This window comes from Phalacrocorax carbo, chromosome Z (assembly GCF_963921805.1).
Source record: "Phalacrocorax carbo chromosome Z, bPhaCar2.1, whole genome shotgun sequence".
NCBI classification, from domain to species: Eukaryota; Metazoa; Chordata; class Aves; order Suliformes; family Phalacrocoracidae; genus Phalacrocorax; species Phalacrocorax carbo.
This window is the reverse complement of record NC_087548.1, coordinates 26,544,113-26,570,921: the sequence shown is the minus strand read 5'-3', so window position 1 is coordinate 26,570,921 and position 26,809 is coordinate 26,544,113. Positions and strand designations below refer to the sequence as shown.

The following is a 26,809-nucleotide window of genomic DNA, read 5'->3' as shown; positions in this document are numbered from 1 at the left end:
AAAGAAACTATGCTGTTTTCTATAAACAGTCTCACCACAAGAGAAGCAGAACTGCTCAAGGACATTTCAGACTGCATTGCTGGTGAACCTGGTCTGATCATACAATTCCTACCCACTCTATCCTCAAACTCCACTAACATCAAGTCCGTTCTTTATAATGAGACCTGGGTGCTGATCCTAAATGCCAGAACAAGGAAACAGTATGACAAGGTAAGACTGCCATGATACATGGGATGATGAAAGACTCACTCATTCTTGCTAACCACTGAATCGATTTGCTGGATTCCAAGGAAAATATTTAAGGGCTTCAAACAAGAAAAGGGGGCACAGGAAGACTGTAAGCAGATGTAAGGATAACAAACTCTGAAGTAGTATGTTATTACCCTGTTCACAGGTTTTCAGTGAAGACAGAGATTTGTTTTCTTCACAGTATTAAGACCCCAACACCCATAAGTCTTTCTTAAAAACACTCTCTCCCTTTCCAGTCAAAAAGTCTCAATTTACAGTATGTTACAGCGACTTGCCAAGTCCCAGACTACTGGCACAGTTTGGCATTCTAAGCCTGGACTGCTTCCTTGGGCAATACACAGAGGTACAGCTGGCTACGGTACACCTGCAGCTGTGTCACGGTGTTATGAGCAACATCAAATAAATGACAGAATAAAATATCTTGAAGAGGTGAAGTTAAGCTGAGTGTTAGGATGCTCACTGATTAATTACTTTAAGCTTCAAACTATGGCATTTGCAGTTATTCATACAAAAAGTACAATTACTTTAGAGAGTGTTTTTTTGATTCTGAGTCTTCCCAGGAAACAGAAAACTGTCTGCAATTTCTTCCCCTCCTAATTTCTTACTGTTAACCTGTAGATTTCTCTCCCTAAAAAAATAATTTGATATAAATTTAAAATGGTGACATCTATTTGCTCTGATGCATTAAGTTTAGAAATCAGATTTGTATGCCAAGCCATAATATAAAAACTTTGAACTTCTATGATCTATCAAAGTGTACAAAAACCATGACTTCATGTTTTTTTTTCTCCCCATAATAAACGTGTAATTTTTTTTCAAAGAGTCTTCAAGCTATGATTGAAAGAAAGAAAAATATTTTTCAGTTGATCATGTTTGCATTTCAATATAAACTATTTCCATTTCCCACTGCTAACATGAAATTGTAATCATAATGTTCCATACTTAAGAGAAATTATGGAATATATCCGTGCTCATCCACAAGTTTCAAGACTTCTGTTTAATAAACACCAAGTACAGTATTTAAGATGTCCATTATTTTCACATATACAGCAAATGTTCACATCCATCTTATTTCCTTTATAAAAGCATCTTGATTCAATTTTAATAAAGATAGTATGCTTAAAAAAAATTCAAATATATAGTACATTTGTTTCTGTACATGTATGTGCAATATCTCCTGACAAAAGGTAATATGAATATGGAATCCTACAGCTTCACCATTTTCACCTCCTTTGGCAAACACAATTTTGTATCACATGATGTAAGTACCATCTTTGTAGTATTTCATGGATTCCAGTTGCTGGGTCATTGCAAGGACATCCTGAAATCCTGTACTGAGTCCGGACATGTGTTGAAAATAAGCTTCCTTCTCCACTTGGACAGTTAGGTTGTTTACACCAGCATCCTTCAGAATTGCTGTAACCTGAATAGAACAGTATGGTTCACATTTAGTGTTACACCTTATATGCATCTCACAGTAGCCTGCAATATTCTGGCTCTGAAATACTCTAGATTAAAAAACCAGCATAATTGATTTCCAGAAATCAATTTTCTGGAAAGCGAAGACTAGCTTCAGAGGGTACAGCTTTGCAACTTCTGCATAATGGGTAATTCTCAGTGTCTTATATAAGGAAATCAGTATCTTTTTAAGAAAAAAAGAAAAACCCGTGGCAGATAGACACTGGTAAGTCAATTATAAACCCAAAATGAGCATCCAGATATCTCTGCTGCTTACTGCCTGTTTTGCAGCATGAAATCCACCTCCTCCTTTTGTCAGAGCAGATGTAGTGCCACTATCAACTGTGAGAAAAAAACCCAGACTTTTTTGTTGCTGTTGTTTTGGCAGATGTTTTAGCAAAGCAACTTATGACTGAAAAGGTGCTATAGAGTAGGAAATGAAGACATTAGGATCTAAAAACCTTGCATCTTACCTGCTGTACAATTCTCTGTTCCATCACATCCGATACTGCTTGCACATGTATTGTACCTGCCACAACACTTGCAGAGTGACACCAAAAATGAGGATCTCTGTAGGATATGACTCCTTCTATTTTCTGAATCTGTAAAGAAATTACATTAGCAATGATTAATTTAAGAACACATTTTAAACTTATGTATGTACATTGATATTGGTGGCAAAAATTTCACAGGAAAAAGAAGCTGTAGAGTAAAGCAGCTTTCCAGCTAAGCTGTATACAGAAATACATAGTACTGAAAGATCACCTTGCTAATACTGTCAAAGACCAGAAGCTAGAAGCCAAACTAAATGGAAAACCCAGCAGAGTACAATGCTAAATAGAACAAGAAAAAAAATGATTTAGTGTACAGATCACAGTAACACTGATGGACAGACCAAACAAGAAATCTGGCTAGGCAGGTAACCATTTCCAGGGCATCTGCTACTTCACTAGCCAGAGTAAGCAGCTATTTAGTTACCATAGCTGGGCTGAATTCAGACACAGAATATTTTCCCATAGTTTATCATGTTTTGTTATCCGTCCTTGGACTGCACCTGGCTGGGGCGGATTGAAGTTTTTTCACAACAGCCAATACGGTGCCCTGTTTTGCATTTGTGCCTGAAACAGTTTTGATAACACAGCATTGTTTTGGTTGCTGCTGAACCGTGCTTGGGCACTGTCAAGGTTTTCTCTTTCCTACTCTGCCCCAGTCCCAGCAAGGAGGCTGGGGGTGGGCAAGAAGCTGGGAGGGAACACAGCTCACCCAAGTTGGCCAGAGGGATGTTGCATGCCATATAACATCATAGACAGCAATGAAAAAACTAGGTAGAGGAAGTAGGGGGTCTTCTGGCTTCCAAGGCAGCTGTTGCTTAGACACTGTCTGGGTATCGGTCTGCTTGTGGAACGTGGTACGCTGCTTGTTTTTTCCCCTCTCCCTCCTTTGCTTGTTAAACTGCCTTTACACTGCTCCCAGATCCTGCTTTTGCTTGTCCTGTTCTCTCCTCTGTCCCACCAGCAGTGGTGGTGGTAAAGGGAGAATGAAAAAGTGGCTGCCTGCTGGCTGGGGTCAACCTATGCTTCCTAGCATATTGTTTTACTATAATGTATTTTTAAAAATGCTTTTCCTATTATCTTTTGATTAATTGCTCTTTTAACTGTTTTCAGAAAGGACGTTGTTCTTCCTCAGTCTCCCAGAATTGCTTTCTGTCTTCCCTCATCAAAAAGTGAAACCCCACTCTGCACCTCGCTTTCCTTTCATTACATAAGTCTCTCCCAGCCAATTTCCATTTATTCTTTTCTTTCTCATGCAGACAAGAACAGATCTCCCCCACTCAAATAACTGACAGTACACCATCAGGAATAGTCTTCTTTGCTGCCTCTGTTTGATGGTATACTCAAAGAACATGTAGCTAGTTCTTTGACAGAGGGCAGTTCACCACACTGAGGTGTGCACTACAATTCTGGGCAGGAACTTCAAATGAGCCAATACTGTAGAGTAAGTACAGCCTTGAAGTAAATACTGTACTGCAGCCCTTCATGAGATGGACACGTAAGAAAACCTGCAATTACCGGCTCAAGATACAATCTTGCAGCCTGAACTGTACACACCAAGTTTAAAAAGACTGCAAGCTTTTGGCAATGGCAACATTACCTTCTTAGTTCCAAGTACCTTTCCCAGAGTATTACTATACTTGTCTGAAATCATGAGCTACCATAAAAGTAAAAAATTGCATGTTTTTTAGTTGCAAAACAACTTTAATCAGTAGGACTCCTAATCCTGTCACGTCTGCAAAACAGATTTAAAACAACTTCAGAATGAAGTTGTCTAAGACAACAGAAGCTGTCAGACTGAACTACTTGTGTTTAACAGTTATCAAAAACAGTTATAGCTGTGTATGTTTGTATATGAAAACATTTGGAATTGTAGTTCTGACCTTTTCTAAAGCAGCATGCAGGTCCTTCTCCTGTTCCGGGGGTATCCTCAATAAAAGCACTTGACAGGCATCTTTCAATAGTGGGATAACACTAAGAAAAATCAATGTAGCAATAAAGAGAGAGCAGAGCGGATCAGCTATGAGCCATCCGAATTGCTGAATAAATATTGTGGATACGATAACACCAACACTGCCAAGAGTGTCTGCTAACACATGCAGAAACACACCTGAAAATAAAATAAACTGAGTGATTAAGTTGAACAGTTCTGTTTAAAATGTACGTCTATGTTCAATAGCAGAATCACAGTAGGGTTTATTAAATATAACAAACACCACCCAAGCTAAATAGAGGCAACTATCTGCCTAACTGGGTGCAAAATTAAATTAAACATTTAGCTTTTCTAATGTTTAATTAGAAATTAATGTAAAAAAAAATCTTTAGAGTGCAATGATCTAGGCAGGCATTCGCAGATTAAACCAAACATGCAGTAGTCTTTAAATTGTTAGTGGGATTTGTACTATATAGCATAACCATTTAACTCCGCATAGAGGAGACTCACTGATCCTTAACAGAGGATAAAATATCAATATAAATGCCTTGGCCTGCTAATGCAGACAGATTTTACTGTACCGTTTGGTTTTTGTATGCCAACTCTGTTCCTATTTTATAAGAAGATCTATCTGCTACTGCTAGGAGTAATCCTTTATACTGATTTAATGGTGGGTAGCATTCTCAGCACACACTCAAAAGGCACAGAAAAATTGTCTCCAATCGTTTGTAAGATTACTGCTAGTTAAGTGTCATGATTTGAAAGAATACTGAAATAGTTAAGAGTATGGGCGGTCTTCACAAAAATGCCAGTCAACAGAATAGTCAATTGAACTAGGACCTAAAATAACCAATGAAATATGAGACTAGCTAAAGAGCTTATACTGACAAGCTATGCTGAAATTGTGTATGTCCTACCCTTCTCGGTTAGCTTCTGATTTTAGATTTGAAAATAAAGTTTCATCTTTACCACCCTATCTTCTGAATCACAAATAGAAACATATTCTAGACTGCTGGTCTGCATTTGTTCTTCTGCTTCTTATCCCCTCCCCTTGTGTTTTTACAAACAGCTATCACAGTACACCTAGAAACATGGTAATACCTTTATAGATAGAGATGGATCCTAGAACTATGAACATTCAATAAGGTTTACAATGACTGTTTATTAATGTTAATGAAGCCTGTGGATTAATGCTTTGTATTGGTCCTTAGGTATTACCCATATCTAAGAAAGCCATGCAAAGAAACATTTCAAATATGTTTTTTCAAGTTAAACTCACTAATGAAGAAACAGAGAAATTCACATATACTATATTAAATGGCTGTCAGATCACCTCTGGAGATTTTAAGAATGATGCATTGTATGGGGTATGATTCTGAAAATCTTCAAAGTCTGCTGGAAATCACATACGTTGTTTATGATTCAACAGTCTGTACTTGCCTCTCATGTTGGTGTTCATGCTCCCTCCAGAAACCCCATGGGAATGTCCATGGCTGTGCCCATGGTCACTGTGGGAGTGGCCATGCCCGTGCCCGTGGCTGTGGCCGTGGTGAGAATGGCTGTGATCGTGTGAGTGACAACCTCCCCGAGAAGCCCCATGGGAGTGCGCGTGGCTGAAGGCACAGATACCAACAAGGTTTACGATCAGGCCTCCAACAGAGACTGGCTGTGAGAGGGAGAGAAGTCTTTAACGTCACTGCATCTTCCCAGGTGTTCAAGTTTATTTTCTAGAACATGGCAATCAGAAACATTGTGAACTAATAAAGGAAAACTCTGGAAGCATTAACATCAACAGAAGGATTATTCCAATGTAGATTCCTCATCATATTCCTTTCAGTATAGAAGCTGGTTTCAACGGAATTTTCTTCCCCTCTCAAAAAAATCAAATTCTTCCCAACCTTCCCAAAAGCGCCACGCAATAACCACTACCAAAATGCAAAACCTAGCATCCACAGATCAGGATAAGATAGCAAATTTAGTGTTAAGAAGGGGTGATAGATTTGATTTACTTTTAAAAAGACAAAACGTGGTTTGAATAAGAGCTTTTCTTCACTGGCAAAAAAAAGTATGCTGTATCTAGGACATGGACAGTCCTCTAAAATCGTACTTAACTGAAGACAGCAACTACCCCTTTATCGGTTCAGTTCTGCTTTTTATCTGTCTGCCTACTTTTCTACTCCTCTCTCGAAAAACTAGCCAAGTGTAAGTAATTCCAGATAATAAAGGAGTTAAGCAAGTCCTTGGGTTATTCAGACCTTTCCTTGGCTATGCAGACTGTGCTCATGTAGAGGGGGTAACCACTCCCACCCCCATGAAACAAAGTCAGTAGTGAAAATGGAGCAAATAATGAAGATTACAAAGAAAAAAAAATCAGGCCTTGATTCAAGCAATGCACATTTCTGATTGTGCCTAACATAAAAATCCTCTTTGTTACTGAAGACAGCATGAGAGCATGAATTCATGTGTGTGTGAGAGAGAAAATAACGGAAGCTGGAAATGTGATAAATGAAGGTTTGGATTTGCTGAATTCCGTAATTAAAAAAAATTAGTTTGAAGAAAATGAACAATTGCATTTGAAAGAAAGGGATGGAAGCTTGAAAATTTGAGTGGAGAGCCCCTGAAGAGGCTGTGGCTGTTAGAGAGACACAGTTGTAATTAAGATCAGCTATGCACAGCTTCATGATTGGTTATACCATAGTAACACACTCAGCATAATGTTATGAATTCTGGCTGATTTTTGAGGTTACTCAGAGACTAACATAATATCTTTTCTGTAATAATTTGCACTGGTAGACATAACAGCAGAACCACATTTAGGCTCATACAGATTATGTCCTTAGTATCTTTTACTGTAGGAAGACCGCCATCTAAAAAGATCAGAGCTGTAACGTCTAAGAAAAAAATTCAATTTAACTGTTATAATTAAATAATATTCATTAAAACTAGATGTAATTTGGATTTTAAAATTAGAATATTTTAAAAAGTCAAGGCACAGTTTAGATCTCTTGAGTATGCAACTTTACTCTCCTTAACTTTTTTAAGATGAACATGAATGAACCATTAACTGCCAAACAACATTCAAACAGAATGACAAAACTTACAGTTAGCATATTTGTATCTATGTCTGGAGGATCAACCAGTCTGGCCACTGATTCCATGAAGACAAAGAAAGCAATTACCATCAGAAAGAGGCCGTTAATAAATCCAGATAGAATTTCTACACGTCCATACCTGAAAGCAAGCATACATACTTTTGAGAGTGAAGAACGGGTACTCTGAACAAATTTCAAAGTTACAATACATAAAGTTTTAACACATTTAACACAGCATTAAGATTGGTTTGATTTTGAACTAAATGCCACAAAATCATGCCTTAATTTCTGGGTTATTTATTTCTGACCTAGTTTGCAACTGTCCGAACACCAACAGTATACCTATAATAGTGGAAGTATTTTTAATATATGCTGCACATTCCAGGCTTCAAACTGCTAAACCGCTGTGCAATTTAACCATACAAATTTTGATTATGTCAGCACAATTGAAATCCTCATTAAAACACTGACTTCCAACATATATTTTGTTTGTTGTATATACATATTGAGTGTGGCAATTTCTACATAATACTCATAGTGATAAAGTTTTATTTGTAGAGATAAATGAAAATTACATTTCAGACACTTTTTTTGCTGGAGTAAGAAGGAATAATAGCATGAACACAAATGGAACAGAAAAGAGACATAGCAAAAAGTGCACAGAAGCAGACACCATTAAAACATCCCGAACATCTTTACAGCAGTGCATTTTGAAAATGAGCAAGTAGAATAATTTTCAGATAATCCTTAAAGAACCTCATATACATACCCATAGGAAAATATGCGAGTTGCTTTCCATCTTGTCATCAAAGCTGCAAAAAGCCCCATCACTAATGCAGAACAATCAAAAAGCATGTGAAATCCATCAGAAATAAGACCGAGGCTATTGGTCCATACTCCATAAAAAAGCTCCACAAAAGTGAACGCCTAAAACGAGAGTTTCAATTTTTCCTTGAACATTATCTTGTAAATTAATGTCTTAGTAGCTAGCAGCAAACTCTCTTCATCTTAGGACTCTTGACAGTTTTCACAGGTATTGTTCAAAGTATTTCTAGACCATTTTCTCTCTCCTCCAATGAAATAAAAACAAATGACCCATTCCAAGCCTATGAAGAGGTATTTTTGAACCCACCCTCCCAAAAGCCTGAGACCCAAGAAAACAACCCTCTACAGGAGCAGATTTAGGTTTTCACTTAGAATTTTAAACTGAAGTTTGTAGACAAAGTTTTAAGCATTTGTCATTAAACAATGTAACAGCTCTGATGTGATCTATGCTATGCTATGCTGTCTATACATCTGTTCCATAAAATTTTTCTTCACCAATTAGTTGACCATTTAAATCTTGTGAATTAGTTTTGAGAAGGGTACCCAAAGAAACATTTTTAATACATATATTCTCCCTGTACAATTTACTGTTATTCACTGGTCTGCCTATAAATTTTCCTTCCGATTTTTCATGTTCCATAATAGAATTCCTTAAAGTTATCAGGGATACTTCAAGTTTCTTCCCCTATTTTCTTGGATAATTGTCAAAGAACAAAGAGAGATCTTTGCAAATGAGGTTCTACCAATCTTGCTTACTGCTTGATCTTTTCCTATTTGAGAGAGAAACTAGAAATAAACCCAGCCTACTCCAAAATGACACTGCTCAATCCCACCCTTCCTATTTTGTTGTTCCCATCCTCAAAGGCCTTAGTAGTTTAAGCTTATTTTCTGGTAACATTGAGATACCTCAATTTTAAACATACCAACAGACAAGTATTTACTTACTGGTACAATAGTTACATATACAACTAGTGCAACACCATGACAACAAATCACAGTGACCTGCCACTTACTGTAAGATTAGCATAAGAATCTTCTATTTTAATATTCCATCTAATGAAACTACTCTATCAAGGGCTACTTCACAAACAAACAATCATGGAAACCTTTAAAAGAATAACTCTTCTTTCTGTACTATGTAGGTACTACTGTGATTGGGTTCGAAAAAAACGTGCACTTACCAGATTTAGGCACAAGAAATAGAAGATCTGCCTAGAATCATACTCCTCAAGGATTTGTTTCAGTGACTCCTTAATAAACCGGGGTAACGACTGAGAGCTCTGCTGTAATGCGTCACCCATGAAGTTATACAGAGGAGTGCCTTCAGGGGAATAGCCAATAAGGGTACCCTTCTGCCCTTTCCTGGAGGGGGAGGACAGGATATTGGCAGCTGCAAGGAAAGTATTGAAGTTTTTGTTGCGTTGCTGTTTCTAAGCTTCACAGCTGTTTTATAACGTCTTTTATCAGCAATCAAAGCTTACATGAAATTTGCAGGCAGCAAACTGATTGTCAACTTCATCTTGAGGTTTATCATTAGATTTCATTGCCATGTGAGATTAGATCATCACTTCCATAACAGAAAAGATCTATTACATTCCTTTTTTTTGCAGACACACAGTGAAAGAGCACAAAGTCACAGGTCCTTTTTATTCAAAAGAATCCATAAAAGCTCATCCAAAATAATTCTGCCCACATCTGTTTTCCAATTGGCTTCCCAGTCACACAGACAATAGATTCATAACAAGATAAATAAGAATACGTACATAAAATGAAGAAGACAGCACTCACTACCACCCCTCCAGAAAGAACGTGCTCTGTGCTTTCACGGTGTGGTGGCTTGTTCATAGCTCGAAGCTGGTCCGTTATTGGATGTGTCCAAAAGTTGCCAAAAAGCAGTGCACTAATAAAAATAAGAAAGGATCCATATCGAGCACATGTGGAAGCTTCCATCTTGACAGAGCATATGGACTCGACGTAGAAATCCAGGATCACAACAAAAAAGATGACTGTTATGAAAGGCATGATGAGAGAAGACCAAGATTCGACTTTACTCTGCAATAAAAGATACATTCCAAATAGGATTGTTCACCATTAGATGTGACTGTTGATGTAGCATTGAATCTAGTTCACTTTCATTACGTTTTCAGCAATCCACCAAAACATAAGCACTTTTATACTTTCAATTTATCACATAAACCCAAATTTCTAGCTATAGACAGACACATATAGCTATGCCATATGCAATGCCATGTTTGCAATGGTCTACTCTCCCTAAGCATTCAGGCATAATGAACACATCTTTAAATTATAATAATCTACTCCTCAGATAAAATAAGAGCCCTGTATTTAAAATAAAATAAAACAGCCCTGTATTTATACAGTCATTAATACTTGTGCAATGTTAGTATAGGAATCCAGGATACAATATCTGAGCTAGAAAGATGAAATAAAGTTATCACACAAAAGAGGAAATTAAGGTATCATGCAGATATAAATCCAAGCACAGAGGAAAAATTTCAAACAGCACCTACTAGAAAAATAAAGATGGCAACTTTGGTAATTTTAAAGATATTTTAAAGAAAATATTTAAATTGCATTTCACAAGCAGAAGCATTACAAAAATTATTTATTTTTATACTGTTATACTTGCTATCTTACCTCTGTTGTCAGAGAGAGAACAATAACCCACGGGCACAAGAGAAGGACGGACACAAGATGAGACAAAGCTTGAAGACGCTTGGCTCCACCTAAATCTACAGATAGTTTTCGGGAAGCCATGTGAAAACCAACCTTACAGCACAATGCAAGTACCAGAAGCAGCACTCCTCCCTGGAAACACAGAGGAATCCTGTTAACATTTCTTGAGAGCCAAATACCTCACTCCAAACAAAGGGACACTTAAATGAAAAAAAGATTAATATGCTTTCCTTAACTTATCAACAAAAGCCAAAGACAGGATATTTCCTCTAATTGTTACTCTAGCTAAAAACAGTAATATAGCACACATGGTTATACCTCAGCACTATTCACAACAGCCTAATATGACTTGAAGTTTAGAACTCTTGATAGTGTTAACTTGCATACAACGGCAGCGAACTGGTAGCAAACAGCATAGAAAGAGAAAGAAAAATTGCACAAAGCTGGGTTTCCCATCTTCCATTATTAAAAGTGTTGCAGGTAAACCCTAAAAGTGTCATGTCACCTTGGCCTCTAACCCTTTCATAACCTCTGTGTTCACTCACCTTTAATTGCACCGTACCATATTTCTTCACAGTATTTTGTTCCAGAATTGTTCTATAAATGACTCACAAGATACACATACAGCACCTGCCTTTGCTTAGATCACACTTGCTTTGTGCACAGTTAACCAGTCTCTAACATCTGATTTATTTTATGTTAATACTTTCTCAGCTGCTCCATATATTTTTTCCTGTTTTACTCCTCAGAGCAGCCACTTTTGCAACAAGACTAAGCTAACAAAAGAACTCAATCAGCCAGGTCAATCCCACACAGTAAGATTTTGATACTCAGTTATTCACGACACTGATTATAATGGGACTATACTGCTGAGACGTATCAGAATCTGTGTCTTCAAATACAAGCCTCTAATGTAAAGGAAAGACTGGGGAAAGCAGCAATAAAATACAGACCCCAAAAGTGAGCCAGAAATGTACTGTATGCAAAGCATTATGAACATCCAGAACACTGATGACATGAACTACTTTAGGGTAATTTTAATGAGACTTTTTAGGTTATGCATTACAGCAAAGTCCTTATCAGCTATGCAAGTTGAATATTTTGTGGTTTGGCTTGCTGTATTGAAGCTGCTCCTACTCAATCAAGATGAAAAAATCACACTGCTAGTTCAGTTCCAATATAGGGTGGGGATCTTGAACTTTTTGGTTTTGATTTAGGCTTGGATTAGCTCTGAGATGGTGAAATTCTTACCTGCAAAACTTAGATGAATATTAACCTACTAAAATACAAATCCTTTACCTTGTGATCTGCAACACCCAGGAAAGCAATGATCGTATACAGAACATGGGTAAGAGCACTGTCGTGATGCCCCTCAGCTAAATAAAAAAAAAATTAAGGAAGAGTTTCATTTGATATTTTTTTTTTAAACCGAAGAAAAGGCAGATATAGCAGAAGACCATGGGAAGCAGAAGTAACCAAACTGAGCTTCAATGCTTACCCCATCCTTACAATTTAGGAAAAACGAAAATATTTCCACAGAAAATAAATAATTTAAAATATTTGAAAAAAAAAAAAAAAGAAAGAGTATTTCGAAACCTGATAACATAGTCACTGTTAAATAGTGCACAGAAGTCATGATACAGGATTTATGTTAATTTTGGCAATGAGACTTCAAAAAATATACTCAACAGCGTTCAAAATTAGATTGATTTTCACTAAATGCACTAAAACAGTGGGATGTCTAAAATATGATCTGTATCTGTCCAGTTTCTAAATACTGAAATGCTAGAAAACAAAGAGTAATTGACAAGCACAACCCAGTAAAGATTAAAATAATGATAGCTTCTGGGAAAACTACTAGAGGGCACTTAAATAATAAATTTACCCACTGAAAACTCAGTGGATTAATTGATACTATTCCTGAATATACCATTTGCATCTATAATTCCATGTTTTCTTCCTTCTTTGAGAGAGTTTACTTTCACCTTGGTTTGTTTTTACTGCCCATCTTTAGATGTACCACTTTTTGTCAGTACACTTCACTATGGTGAAAAGACCTGATGAAAACTTACTTCAGAATCACTTCTAATTAACTCACTGGCTTTGAAAGCATGTTAGCTAGCTTGCATTTGCGGTTTGAAGTCTCTTGTTGGAGATACTGCAGGCTATTTCACACCACTTTCCAGCTTTGCAGATGAACTGAGATTACTACATCTGCAAAAGCACAAAAGCATCTCTCTGGGTATACCAAAAAGACTGCCAGCCACACTGTCAGCCACTTACTGCACACACTTAAGCTACAGCTTCTAGGAATCCTAAGTGGTCTGATATGTGCAAATAGGCAGGGAGCATTTAACTACAACTTAAAATCTATAGCTCTGTTCTAAGTTATCAACAAAGTAAGCAATGCCATTCATTCGGCTGTATATATCAGTACTTAGATGTAAAAGTATAATCTTATGCTATGATATTCTTGAAAGGTAAGATTCCTATTAAAAATGCAAGCATATTTAATTTAGTGCATTCAACTTCACACTCACTCTGGTCCAGTAATGACAGGCACTTGCTCTTGGACATAGCAAGAAAGGATACGATGTTCTGCTATTTTAGCCATGAGGTCATCATTATCAAAAAGTAGTAAGCAGATGACAGCTATGATGAAAAATGCAGCACCTCTTGTCTGTAAAAAAAACCAAACAAGACCAAAATAAAAAAACAATGAACCAAAAAACCCCCCACCCAAACCAAACCAATTCTGTAACAAAACTATTCTGTAATAGATTAATATAAAAAAATCCAGGAAATCAGCCCCTTCCCTCCCCCCTTCCTGATAAATGTAAGCATATTTTAGTTTGTTAAGAAAAACATGAGGAAAAGAACCATTTTTTTTTAAAAAGTGGCCTTGCCAATATAATTTTAGATTTATCCAATTTTTCAGATTTACCAGATAACTCAGGGCAAATCACCACTGTAACAAGCCAGAAGCCTGTATCTTACGAACTTCAAGTGTGATTGCTTCCTTCATGATGTGTTTCTGCCTGCCAGAATGCAGAGTCACTTAAGCCTGATGATTTAATATTCTGTAGCATCAAGAAGCTATAAACAAGATCTGTGGACAAATTGTAGTATTTTGTCTTACGGAAGGTAAAGGATAGAGCACCGTGCAAAGGCTCTGAGAAAGCAGAGCTCTGCAGTGCTTTCATGAGGAAGGGACAGAAGCAACTATGAAATTCCAGCTCCCAGAGCTTTCACCACCCTGACTTGGAACACTGAGCTCTACAGCTAAAAACTACCATTACAATTCATCTTCTGAAGCCAAATACAGCTATCACATTCTTGGTTTGGAAAGTCAGCTGATTTATCTTTGCCACAATTCACTTCGTAAAGCTGAACCACTCAGAGGACAGGGTTATTGCTCTCCTGTTTTTTCTACCTTAGACACGCAGCTTAACTGCCAAGTGTGGTCCACTAAGATACAGACCGTCGAAGAACCCCTCTGAAGCTATACATTTACCTTTTGGGTGGATGGCTAGGAGAAAAGCTTCAGGCTGGATGCCCTAAGCATCTCAATTCGAGGGGGGTGGGGGTAGAGCGTCAGAGCAGATGACTGTGCTACTCACTCTAAGGCCAGCCTAAAAGCAACTAGGGCACTCCAGCAGCAGTTATGAGACAGAGATTTCAAAATTCCCAGCCTGAGGCAGGACCAAAGCCAGACTTTCTCTTACACAGCAAGTACTCTAGCCTCAGGTGTAAGACATCACAAGGTATCTTCCTCCACCTACCACTGTTTTTCAGGGAGAGCGGCCAAGACTGCTAGGTGCTGGTATGAGCTCATTTCATTTAGGGCCAATAAGGCACAGTTAGAGAAAGCCCTGCAAAATTGCATGTAATGAGACTCAGACAAAGGATGTTTCAAGTACAGATCTCTGACTAAGTGAAAGACTGGGCCCAAGTACTCAACACATATAGGCTCATGCAGTCACTGAAGTAGAGAACTTTTTGGCAGAAAAAAACGAAGTATGTAAAAAGCTACAGACATTGAAGAGGCTAGGCAAGGATCTGGGGACCGTATTGCTGGACTTCTGTACCTAAAGGCCAGGACCACTACATGCTGTTAGTTTAAACACAAAATTCATTACAAACAATGCTGAAGTGCAAAAATAATTCTCAAGGTTCCTTTCTGCCTCTACACAGAAAAAATTCTCAGATAGCTGCTATGGATATCCAAAAGCTCCACCCACTGTTTTTCTCTTAACGTCTCCTCTATTATTCTAACTGGTACAGCTTATCATTTCACCACTAACTAAAAAAAGCACAGTTTCTATCAACATAGGTTCAAAACACTGTTTGTTCTGGGTAAACAAGCACTTGAATTTATAGCACTCAGTATTTTTTAAATGTGGTAAAATGACTTTTTAAATACCTTTGCTGGTCCTCCACCTGAGCTTGTGAACAAGACACTAAGGAGTGACAGCACAACCACATCACTGTGTTCAAACAGCAACAATGTCCTATAAAAAAGTGAAATAAACACTTGTGTCCACTTACAAGTTTACCTCAAAACCTTGATATATATTATTTCAGCTAAAATTTAATGACACAGCAGTCAAAGAATGAATGAAGAAAATTACAAGTTCTACAGAAAATTATATAATTATATGTAGTTTTTCCCAAGCACAACAGAGTTCATAGGAAAAAGCATAAAGATTCATTTCAAATTTCAAAAAATAAAGCAAGAGGCTGGCATCATGGGCTGATGGACAGAGAATAAAAAACAAGGGAGCAAGACAGGGAAAGATCACAAAAAATAGCTTAAAAAGATAAAACTTTCCTTATAGTAAATACATATTTACCTCAGTGGTCCACAAAGAGTAAGGCCAAAAAACCACAAGAGTGAAATGATACATCCCACAACAGCATGCTTAAAAATTTTGATCCACTAGAAAAGAAAGGTATTTCATTATAACTTTTTCCACACTTTCAAAATAAACACCCCATTATTAACATTCTTTTAGCACAGTAACTGTAGAAATAGAGGGGGAAACATATGCTCTGCAAGTTCTGCAAAATTTAGAGTATGATTATCTTCTTACCTACTTTGCCAGGAAACTAAGGCTTGTTTTGACATATTATGAACTAGTTATTTCTTTTCTACCACACCATTAGATTCTATAGTACAGTCTCCGATCTTTCACAAAAAGCCTGGAAAAAAAGCTGAAAAAAATCAAGTCCATGTACCTGTCAAAGATGCTGTTTATTTTGTAATCTCTTGTATATATCTGATGGGCATATAAAGAACTAGATAAAACTTCCAAGATAAAGAGACTAAGACCATAGGTCTACAAATATTTATGCACGTGTTAAATTATCTCTTCATGAAGCAGATTATAATTCAGCTATTCAATTCATTAATACCTTTAAATGCAAGTTTCTGAAGGAAAGTAATTCTGGAAATACGTTAAACAAGACAATGTGCCTATGACAGATATCACATCTTCAAAATCCAGAATTTTAAATTTTTTAGCAACAGTGAAACCATAAATGGACAGATTTTTCTGAACACAAATCGAAGATGCTATTTTTTCCTGTTCACTTTAAAATTCTGTCATACATGTCTAATCATGAAAGTTGACACTGGTTGGAACACTTCTGAGGCTATCCTTCTGATTCTCCCTACTTAGGACAGATACTGATAACTGTGCATGGGTCAAGATTTTGCACACACAATTACATAAAACCAAGATGAATATGGAGCCAGTGAAGGAAATTTATTTCCTACAAAACAGCAGGTTCCAACCTGGCCCTGTAACTTCTCAGGACACTGGGATCTCACCACAGGCCTGCAACACAGTTAGATGACCCTTCATCACAACACACCATGCAGAAAGCAAGTCTTTTGGCATAGGGGACAAGACTGAAGTACTTTGACATTCTGGCAGTCCAGGAACTGCCCTTCTGAACTGTCAAAGCCAGCTAAGTAGATAAGCTCTTTCTGAAAATCCAATTCTCAAAATACATGCTTGTATGGAACAAAGGACCAATCTTTTCACAATACTCTCAAAGGGAATGACAAAAGATAAAAATGCTGTTTTTTACAGTGCACTAGACACAAAGTTAGCTACACGCTTCTGGAAATTGCAACCCCATCTTCCAAGCTGAGTAACCTTTGTTCCACTTTAATTTTTGGCAACAGCCAAACTGTCAAGAATATCTACAAAGACATGAATCACTATTACGTATATCAACTCACCTGACGCTTGGTTATCACTTTTCCAGAAGAAAATGGTTTTTGAAACAAAACCATAAAAAATGCAGACCTGTTAAAAAGATGACGTTTTCTCTATTAATGTATCAGCAGTCCACTTTTCATTCAAACCAGCTCTAAGTAACTAGGTCTCTGATATCAGTCTCAGTTTACAAAATGGCTTCCTCTACATGTCTCATTAAAAGGCCACAGTCACCACACTGCATTACACATGTCAGATACCACCACAAAGGTGATGACAAATGAACTTCAGTTGTGGTGAACTTTAAATGCAAGTTCTTCAGAGAATAGCTAATGAGAAGTCTACCTGTGATTTAAAAAAATTAAGAAAAAAAAGATCTCAGATGTTTTGAGGAGAACTAATACTATGTTAAATTTTATTAGCAAGATACATACACCCAAAGGCTTATTCACATATGGAATGCCAAACACACAGTAGTGTTAGAAATGGTAAGAAACAGTACACACCTTCCTCAACTGGGATCAGGAGTAAGTGATGGGGAAACAAACTATTGTGCTTGGGAACATGAAAGTGAGAAACCCAGAAATGTAAACAAATTTGAAATAAAAGGAAAAAATGAGGTTCCAAATGTCCTAAGTCTGCCAAGTTTATTACAGAAAAACTCTTCCACATCATATCAGGTAAACATGAAACAGGATTGTGTCTGCAAAGGTTGTTTCTGTATATTTGCTATCAATTTCTACACTTCAGCTCTCAATCAGGGAAAAACTGCAGTTGAAGCTCGTAAGAACGACAAGAATACAAATTATACAGAAGAAAGCTTGTCTTCTACACCCTTCTTGAGAAAACTTGTACATGCCTGAGTTTCCTATGATCAGTACTGTCACAGTATGAAGAATTCTGAAGTAGCAAAACCACTGAAGCTTCTTGAGGGTAGGGAGGTCTTACAGAGATACCTTGATAGACTACAGAGCTGCGTAATCACCAACTGTACAAAATTTAACAAGAGTAGTGCCAGACTCTGCACTTAGGGCCCGGTAAACCTGGTTATGTGTACAAAGTTGGAGGAGACCAGCCACACAGAGAGATCCAGGGATTTGGGTTGATGGCAAGTTGAACATGAGTCCACAGTGTGACCAGGCAGCCAAAAGCGCCAACTGTGTCCAGGGGTGCATCAGGGATGCCACACCCAGCTGCTTGAGGGAGGTTATTGTCCCAGCTCTACACCACATGGGTGAGGCCCCACCTCGAGTACTGTTTGCGGGCTTGGGTGCCTCAAACTGTTAAGAGTGTGTCCAGAGGAGGGCGGCCAAAATGGTGAAAGGTCTTGAAGGCAGGACCCTCAAGAGGTGAGAGGTCTTGGAGCAGTGGCTGAGGTCACTTGGTTTGCTCAGCTTGGAGAACAGAAGGCTGAGAGGTGACCTCATCGCACCCTACAACTTCCTAACGGGGGATAGTGGAAGGGGACGTGCTGATCTCCTCTCTCGGCTGACCAGCAATAGGACACAAGGAGATGGAATGCAGCTGCATCAGGTGAAGTTCAGATTGGGCATTAGGAAAAGGTTCTTCACTGAGAGGGTGGTTGGTCACTGGAACAGGCTCTCCAGGGATGTGGTCATGGCACCAAGCCTGTCAGAGTTCAAGGAGCATGTGGTCAACACTCTTAGTCATTTGGTTTAGTTTTAGGTAGCTCTCTGAGAAGCACGGAGTTGGACTCAATGATTCTTATGGGTCCCTTCCAAATTGAGATAGTCTATGATTCTGAAATTATAGGGAGCAGAGATATGAAGGAAAAACGCTGCTATGAACAGAGTGTTTCCTGGATCTGCTGCTATGCCTTCTCTTCGATTAATCTATTATAACATAATGCAGGGTCTGTCAGCAGGCTTGAAGCTGACAAAGCACACTGCAGACAAAGCCTGCTGCAATGGTGGCAGACAAGGCTTCACCCCCTGCACACTCACCCCAGCTGCACCGTAAAGATAAACTGCACGAGGTGGACTGCTTTCAGGAGATCGTAGGATTCAAACAGCCCCACGGCTTTCAAAAACTTGGTGAAGCACAGTAGCACGATGTACCTAGTCAGCCTGCAGAAGAAGACAGGGCAGTGTACAGTTGCGGCCACGTACTTGCCGCCGCCCAGACCCAGACGCGGGCCCAGACCCAGAGCGGGGCCCGGGCTCAAGCCTAGGCCTCGCCACCGGTCCCTCCTCCTCCCCGTCGGCCCTCCGCTTCAGGCGGAAGAGGCCGGGGCTCCCCCCGCCCCCGGCGGGTCGAAGGGCGATGCCCGCTGCTCCCCAGAGGGAGGGACACCAAGGGACGGCCCCCACCGTTGGCGGGGCTCGCCCGAGGCCCCCCTTAACCAGCGGAGCAGCCGCTTCCCCCCGCGCCACCGTTACCGGGCGCTGGGCACATCCACCGGCCCCAGCAGGCCGCCGCCGGCCAAGGCCTGCCCGCTGTACTTCTCCTCCATGCCGGGCGCGGGCCCGCGCGCCTGCGAGGGACTGCCTGCGAGGGACGGGCTGTGAGCACTCAGGCACGGCGCCGCGCGCCTCCCCCGCGACGGGGACACCTCATGCTCCGCGGCCGGCCTGCCGCCGCTCCCCCAGCAGGACGGGACGGGCCGGGACGGGCCGGTCAGGGCTGGGCTAGGCCGCACGCCGGACCCTGCGCATGCGCCGGGCGCAGTGCGCAGGCGCCCCAGCAGAGGGGTCAGCGGGCGGGGTCGGCACAGGCACGGGGCGGGGTCCCCCTCTCAGGGGCGGGGCTCCACCTCTCAGGGGCGGGGCTCCACCTCTCAGGGGCGGGGCTCCACCTCTCAGGGGCGGGGCTCCACCTCTCAGGGGCGGGGTCCCACCTCTCAGGGGCGGGGCTCCGCCATTTGTGGGCGGTGGGGGGTCGGCGCTGTCCGGTGGGTTGTTCGGTGCCGGTGGCGCCTGTCTGATACACCCTTCCCCCCCTCCGCCCCGCCTTGGGTGCGCCTCGTGCCTACCTGGGGTGTCCGGTGCGAGGCGCAGCGCTGTGGGTTTGCCCTGTGTTGTGCCGGCTGCCGTTGTTGGCGCGCGGTGCTGCGTGCCCGGCGTTTGCCCTGGGGCGGGAAGCCGGGGGCTGCCTGGGCGCGGGCGGACAGGCCGAGGGTGAAACTGAGCTTTAAGAGTGATAAAATACACCGCGTGTAAACCGCAGAGGGGTTTGCCGCACATTTTTTGTGACTTGCTTTCCCAACCCATACTCGGGTGTTCTACTGTGTTTTAAAGGAGGTGTGTTTCTCCTTAAACTCGGCCGTGGCGCCCGTGCAGCCTTAGGGTAGCCCCGCATGCCGTGGTGCAGAGTAACGCCAATTTTCGAAGGACACTGTGCTGGCAGGAATCGGACGGAATAGGCAGCAGGAGTTGGCTGCACTCTGTTAAGTCACCCCTTTCCATCTGAAGAAGCTGGTCAGTGCAGAGAGCGTTGCAACTCCTTTCTATGAGAAGGAGAGGTGAATTGTGGAATGGCACAGTTTGTAATGCAAGCCTGTCTATTTTGTATCCTTTTCTATTGTTATGTGCAAAGCCTTATTGTCCTGACCACTGACAGGATCAAGCAGCAGGAGAGGATTTCCTTGCTGATAGCTCCAAGCCAGTAAGCTCTTCCACCAAAAAATATATTCAGTTGTTCAATTTTTTTCAGGACCGTGGCCACACATCCTTCAGGGAGGTATCACTTCTCTTTTTCCTTGCACTTCAGCAGTCTGGTGTGGTCCTAGGTTCCTAGATGAATTTCTAATTACAGAGATTGTTGGGATCAGATTTTTTGTTTAAGACCTATCAACCAAAATGGAGTCCATCCCCAGCAGCCTGGTGATTTGGTGGATGAGCCAGAAACTATGGCACATGTGCCCTTTGAGTTGCCTGAGCGCTTTCATTGCTTTGAATAACTGGTTCTTGTGGTTATTCAGGTGCTCCTGCCTGTGGCACTGTTTACAGTCAGCCTCCTCCCTTGATGCCCCCAACTTTTGGATGAGCCATCAACACCACCATGCTTCTACCCAAGTTGATCTTCCTTGCAAAGCCATTACATGGCTGTTTCTTCACACGCATACGAGGAGTCTGAGGATTTTCCGTAACAGTCACGAAGCTGGGAAGTCCTCCATGTTGGTGAGTTTTGGTGTTTATCCTCAGTGAAGTGCCTGACGCCCAGCTGGTTTCACCCCATCTCCAGTGTACCAGTAGTGTCTGCACAGGGATCGCTTCACTCTCAGGTAAAGCGGAGCATCATCCTGGATGACACACAAAGTGTGTAACAGTTTATGGAGATGCTACCAAAAAGCACAGGGGACTAAAATATGCAGTCAAAATTAATGGGAAAATTAAGGCAGAAGGTTGGAAATGTCCATATTGTGAGCTAGCAGCTTTTTTCCAGCCATATATCAAACTCCCTGGTTCTGGGACATCCCAACACATGATTTTGGTCCTTAGTTCAGCACTGAAGTAGGGCAAAGAAATCAGAAGTCAACTGATGTGGAGGGAGGTAGAGTGGAGGAGGAACGGCACACGGAAAGGGATACAGATCAAGTGTCTCAGAGAGAAAAGGCATGAGATGTGAGAAGAAGGGGGACTGTAACTACTGGCTGTGCCTATTTCAAGTCTGCTTCTTCTAGCATCATGCGTGGAATGAGTCTCAGCAGCGGCCCACTGCATGTTGGATTTCTTTGAAGTAATAAGCTTCGGTAGACTTTAAGTAGGAAGGGGCAGAGGGATGGGAGCTGGCAAATGAAAATTTCAGAATTTCACTGGTCAGAAATCAACTATTTTTTTTTTATTTGCAGATTCACAAATCGTTCCCAGTGCAGGTGGGAACCTCTGCATGGCAAGTATAAGCCTATTAAGAGAAATTTCAGCTCCATGATTTCAGCCACCGTGCGAAGACCCCTTCCTTGAAAGTTTAATCCACAGCTCCTGCCTCCTGTCCAAAAGCCCTCAGTTCACAGCCTGAAGTTCCCTGAAGCCCATGTATCAATCAGAAGATGCCAATAATGTTTCTAGGCAGGAAAAAAAGATGTTTAGTTATGTGCTGCATGTACTGTGGCCGAGAGATGGAGACGTTGGCAAACAGCACAAGGGAGAGGAGTGCAGACCAGAGGCAGGGGTGGGTGGATGGCCGGGGAGCTGAGTCACGAGACCAAGCACTGAGAGAGAGGGCAGAGAATGAGAATCAACCCGCTGTGTCAGAGCCATGCAGAGGGCAAAAGAGAAAAAGGCTGGAGATGCACAGGGGAGAACTTTCTGTGACCAAAATTGGGAGAAACACAAAAACCAGAGGTGTGTATTGCAAAGACCAGGGGACAGGCATGATCCTCAACACTTTTTAAGGGTGGTATATGCGTCATGCTGGGACAGGTTGCCACCTGTCAGTGGCTCACTTGTGCCCAAGCCTTGTGTTGTCCCAGATGCCAGCCTCCAACTGACTCAACTGACCGCTGCCAAGTGCCTCCTCAACACCTGTCTCAAGCATCCGTGCCTGGTGGCATCCTCTTGGCTGCTGGTGGTGTGGGGTGTCCTGGGCTGGAGTGGTGGCAGGGCACTCCTGCCCAGGCTGTGCAGCCAGGCAGAATCCCTGGCCCAAAGGAGCCCTCCAGGAGGACACATATCGTGCCACATCAGTGGTCCCGGCTCACCTGTACCTTTACAGGTGTACTTGGGACATGAAGCTATGTGTGTGGGGGTCTGCCTGTGGTCTTGACACACTGGAAATCCACCCCTGACTTGTAAGCCTAATGCAGTAGTATTTGGTTTGGCCAAGAGGTGTCCTGGTGTCAGCATGTGAACTCTATTATGTGTGAAAACATATCATGTCTCCACTAGTTGTGAAAATATACATTTCTAGAACCTGCCGGGGTCAGTGTGAGGGCTGTTAAAAGTGGGTGTTCATATATTCAAGTGGAGCACCACTGCACGCACAGGTGGCTGCTGCCCTGCTGTAAAGAGGGGACAGGTAACTAAAAAACAAAGTTGCAGAGAAGAAACACCTGGTGAAACTGGTTAGGATTGTTGAAGGGAATGGTGAAAATAAATTGCTATTAACTAGAGCAAAGTTGGAGTGTGCAGGGACAGCTGAAGGAGAGAGAAGCTAAAGTCCAGGATAGAATAGACCCAAACCCAGAGACTTCATGAAAAGAGAAGCCATAGGCAGGAGGATATGGGGTTCTTGAATAGGGTTTAAAGGGCTGTTATTTAAACCCTGCAAAATGTGTAGCAATGGTGAGAAAAATAAGACATAAAATACTGTATAAACATGTATTGTTTCTTTTAGTTTTAATTGTGTATTAAGCTAGGGTTGTTTTGTGGTTTGGTTTGTTGTTTTGATTTGTTTCATTTTTGAGGAACCTTGTGAAGACAGTGTTTCTGGTTGCTTAAATATTGCATGCTCCTGAAGACTTGAGTTGTGAAATCAGAGCATCTAAAAAGTTAGAGTTCTGGGGAAAAAGTACAGTTGGAGTGTCAGCAGTGGTCCTAGGGTATCCGTGTTACTCCTCAATAAAAACATGATGTGGTAAGAAGGAGAACATATGTCTACAAAATGTCCCTGTGAAACAATAAACCTGATTGTTGCTGCAACCTAGTGGGACCAAGGGAAACTCAGTAAAGAAAGGTTAGAGAAATCTGGGAGGATATATATTTTTTTTTTATTCTACTAAATGAGACCTTGGTACAATTGAAGCAAGAAAGGACCTGTGCCACTTCCTAACTGACACACTTCTTTTTGCTGTTTCAAGATAACACATGACCGTGGTAGAAAAAAATATCCCTCCCCCTGAAAGCAAAAATACTTAAATTTGTGCTCAATGGAGAGCTGCAGAGTCATTTCAAGTTTGGGCTTTTGGTCTGTCAAGAAGCATTTTCCTTCTGGGAGGAAGGAAACAATGTGTGGGTGCTGCTGAATGCAGGAATGGGTATCTGGAGTCGGAGGGAAGAACACCTAGGGCAGTGGCAAATATGCTGGTCAGGGAGCTCTGGCAGAGCTGTCCTGCTGATGGGCATTTATTCCAAGTTGTGCTTTCATTAAGAGTTTTGTTTAGAAAATATCTTAATAGCTTTGTATTTATTGAGTAAAAGAGACAGATATATATTCCAGGAAAAGCTCACTGGGATTAACTAAATAATTGGAATGGCAAAAAATGTCTTTTCTTTCTGATTCTGCATGAGAGGACAGTGACTTTGCTAAGATTTGGCTTCTGCATTTCTTTCTTCTTATTCTAATGCAAGCTCTACTGTTTCATTTTTCAGCTAGCAAAGAACAGCTGGGCAGAGAGCGGCATTACTGGAAAGTGCACAGACATCGCTGGTCCATGGATTTCAGTTCAGTCACAATACTAAACTGACCCACAGCCATTTGCATAAAATTTCAGGATTGGCACCTGAGAAAGTAAGGAAAGGAGGGCAGCTGTCTCTGAAATAATGTTGTGACTTGGATTGCTGTGAATTTCCCTCCATCTCTTCTTGTGCTGCTTACAGTGACAGAAGAGAAAGCAAAAAAAAAAAAAAAAAAAAAAGAAAGCCTCTGTTGTAGTAATTAAGAGAAAATATATGACATAGCGAGAAACCCTAATTGCAACTTAAAAATTACATTTTCCTCTTATAAAGCTCCAATCTTAACCCTGTAGCAGGCACAATAAGGGAAAAAAGGGCTGATAGAAAATCAGAAAAGTGCCTAAAAATCAGGGTCACTTTAGAGGCTTTCATGATTTCCTGCGATGTGACATAAACCATCTATTCTGTTTTTGCTGGGAAATTTGTAGCTGAGGTCAATGTGGCAGAAAATAAAAGTCAAGAAAACACACACAGAGTTGCTGCACTGGAATGGGAGTTGTGTTCCCTATCAAACTGGTCACAGAGGAGGTTGCCCATTTAAATTCACATAAAACAAACGCTAAAGTGTCTGTTAGACTGTATTCTAACATGTGTGTTGCTTCCTGTCAGTTTAATTTTGCATTGTCAGAAAGCTTTTGTCTAGATATAAGCAGCTTTTGTTACTCAGACTCATTAACACATGTCTGGCAATGGTTTTCCCTCCTCTCCCCACTGCGGGCTGTTGGCACTGAGAAGCCAGGCTCACTATGGCTCTGACACTGTCTTCCTGGTGTGGTTCTGGCTCTGCTGTGCTGTGCTCAGCACAGATGGGGCGGGCGGTGGGGATCTGGCTGGCTCTGGCACTTCTGGTCTGGAGAGCAGTCAGCCTCCTCCACCTAGCTCTGTGGTCAGGCACTTGACCCCGCTGAGAGCTAGTTTGCAGCTGACCTGGGTTTTCCCTGAGTAAAGCAAGAAACCCCAGAGATCATTCTTCCCTTCCATGCTGAAACCTTCATAGTTTGCCCCTTTGATGGCAGTGATGCATGAAGAGAACTGAGCATCTCCCAGGGACATGTGTGTGGTTTGCTAAAAAGTTTATTGGGGGGAACACACAACAAGGGCCAACAAAGTGATGTCGTTTCGTAGGGAGCTGAGTTGGGGATTGAACCGCAGTCCTAGGCCGGTGGTTTAACCGCAAGGTGAATTCCTCATTCATTATGACTTATTTAATAATAAAGGTGAAATAAATGCTTGAAATTGTCTCAGAGAATTTTTTGCAACTTTCCAGTCAGAATTAATTTGGTGCTATGAGTAGAGCACCTGAACCATTAGAAATGATTTACTGCTTTCCTTCCTAAGGATGTAAATAAACACATGTTCTGTTTTGCTGACAGAATGAATTCTGCTTTAGGAAACTCATGAAGCATGGCTGGTGTGAGTAGAAGCAAATGCGTGATGCTAACTTTCTGTCCAAAACCAGCAGCTTCAGACAGCTCTTATTTTGTATTGTCTTTCCACCCCTGTGACAGTCCTGAGTTACAAGGAACACATGCTGCTGAGAAACTGAACCACAAAACCCTCTTTCAACAGCATTTTGCCTCAAATTTACTCCTTCCCCAGCATGACTGAAGGCAGCAATTATGAAGTTGCAATGATGTGAATATTAGCAATAAAAACATTGTCCTCTTCAACCTCCTGGGTGATATGGAGATAAAAACATTAATGGTCAGTCTACACCATTTTCTAGCACTAGTAGAAAATTGAAGAGAGCTGGTAAAGCAGGCAGGAGAGATGATGGAGGCATGGTGAATTCAAGGCAATAGATGGTCTTAAGACCTATGACCTGCTTTACCACCCTCCTGCCTCCCCCCAGATACTGTTCAGTGGTTTAAAAAATAAGCCCATGAACATATGTTTAAAAAAAAATAATAAAATGACCTTTAAATCCCCTATATCTGGGCTATGTTCTGGTAGACTGTGCCTCACTGTATCTGGCTTTGTGCCGGTGTAAGCTGTGAACAGCCCATGAGTAAGTGCTTGGACCTCAGGCTCCTGGCTGTGGAGGGCTGCAGATGTATGGGTTGAAACGATGTGGATAGTGGGCAAGCCCAGCCTTGGGATTAAGCCTGGCCCAATGCGTAACTCATAGTACAGGCATATTCAGAAAGATGTCCGTGCTGACAGAGATAAATGGAAGCTGTAGGAAAGTGATAGAAAGCAGAGTTCAGACTGCTCTCTGTGGGTGATATTCCTCTTCATATTTTATTTCCAGTTATTTTAAAATTAAGCTATAAATTGAAGGCAGAATTCACATGACACATTCATCTCCTTTTCTGCAGGCCCCTGGGGGACAGGCGGTCTACTTTATCAGGATGCAGAATAGAGAGTTTCTGACCATTGTTGAGCTCTTGTGTGTATGTATACGTACTGCTTGAACAGGTAGGTG

General features: G+C 41.2%; 1 protein-coding gene and 1 long non-coding RNA gene across 3 annotated transcripts; one reads left to right on the top strand and one right to left on the bottom strand.

The window, feature by feature from the left end:
• Positions 1-1,227: 1,227 nt before the first annotated feature.
• On the bottom strand, positions 1,228-19,553 carry SLC30A5 (solute carrier family 30 member 5). Its single transcript, XM_064438995.1, has 16 exons — positions 19,432-19,553; positions 18,997-19,119; positions 17,056-17,122; positions 15,659-15,744; positions 15,229-15,316; positions 13,398-13,485; positions 12,105-12,181; positions 10,767-10,937; positions 9,872-10,160; positions 9,290-9,498; positions 8,053-8,210; positions 7,293-7,422; positions 5,632-5,857; positions 4,142-4,368; positions 2,181-2,309; positions 1,228-1,672 (listed from the first exon to the last, which is right to left on the bottom strand). Exons 1-16 carry the CDS (start codon positions 19,503-19,505, stop codon positions 1,502-1,504), a joined length of 2,313 nt encoding a protein of 770 aa, XP_064295065.1. The 5' UTR covers positions 19,506-19,553; the 3' UTR covers positions 1,228-1,501.
• Positions 19,442-23,579, top strand: LOC135310628 (uncharacterized). Of its 2 annotated transcripts, none has more exons than XR_010370700.1 (3): positions 19,442-19,568; positions 20,973-21,275; positions 21,843-23,579. It is a non-coding gene; the product is annotated as an uncharacterized LOC135310628 (long non-coding RNA). The 2 variants fall into 2 exon arrangements; XR_010370701.1 differs by lacking the exon at positions 19,442-19,568 and adding an exon at positions 19,839-20,559 and having other exon boundaries at positions 21,152-21,275.
• The last annotated feature ends 3,230 nt before the right edge of the window (positions 23,580-26,809 follow it).

Bases quoted from the DNA above. Each gene is read 5' to 3' on its own strand.
- SLC30A5 (XM_064438995.1), bottom strand. From the start codon at position 19,505: ATGGAGGAGAAGTACAGCGGGCAGGCCTTGGCCGGCGGCGGCCTGCTG. The intron at 10,938-12,104 runs GTAAAGGATTTG...CTGTGTTTCCAG, and splicing joins TGGGTGTTGCAGATCACAAG to GGAGGAGTGCTGCTTCTGGT. The intron at 1,673-2,180 runs GTAAGATGCAAG...TGTTCTATTCAG, and splicing joins AACAGAGAATTGTACAGCAG to GTTACAGCAATTCTGAAGGA.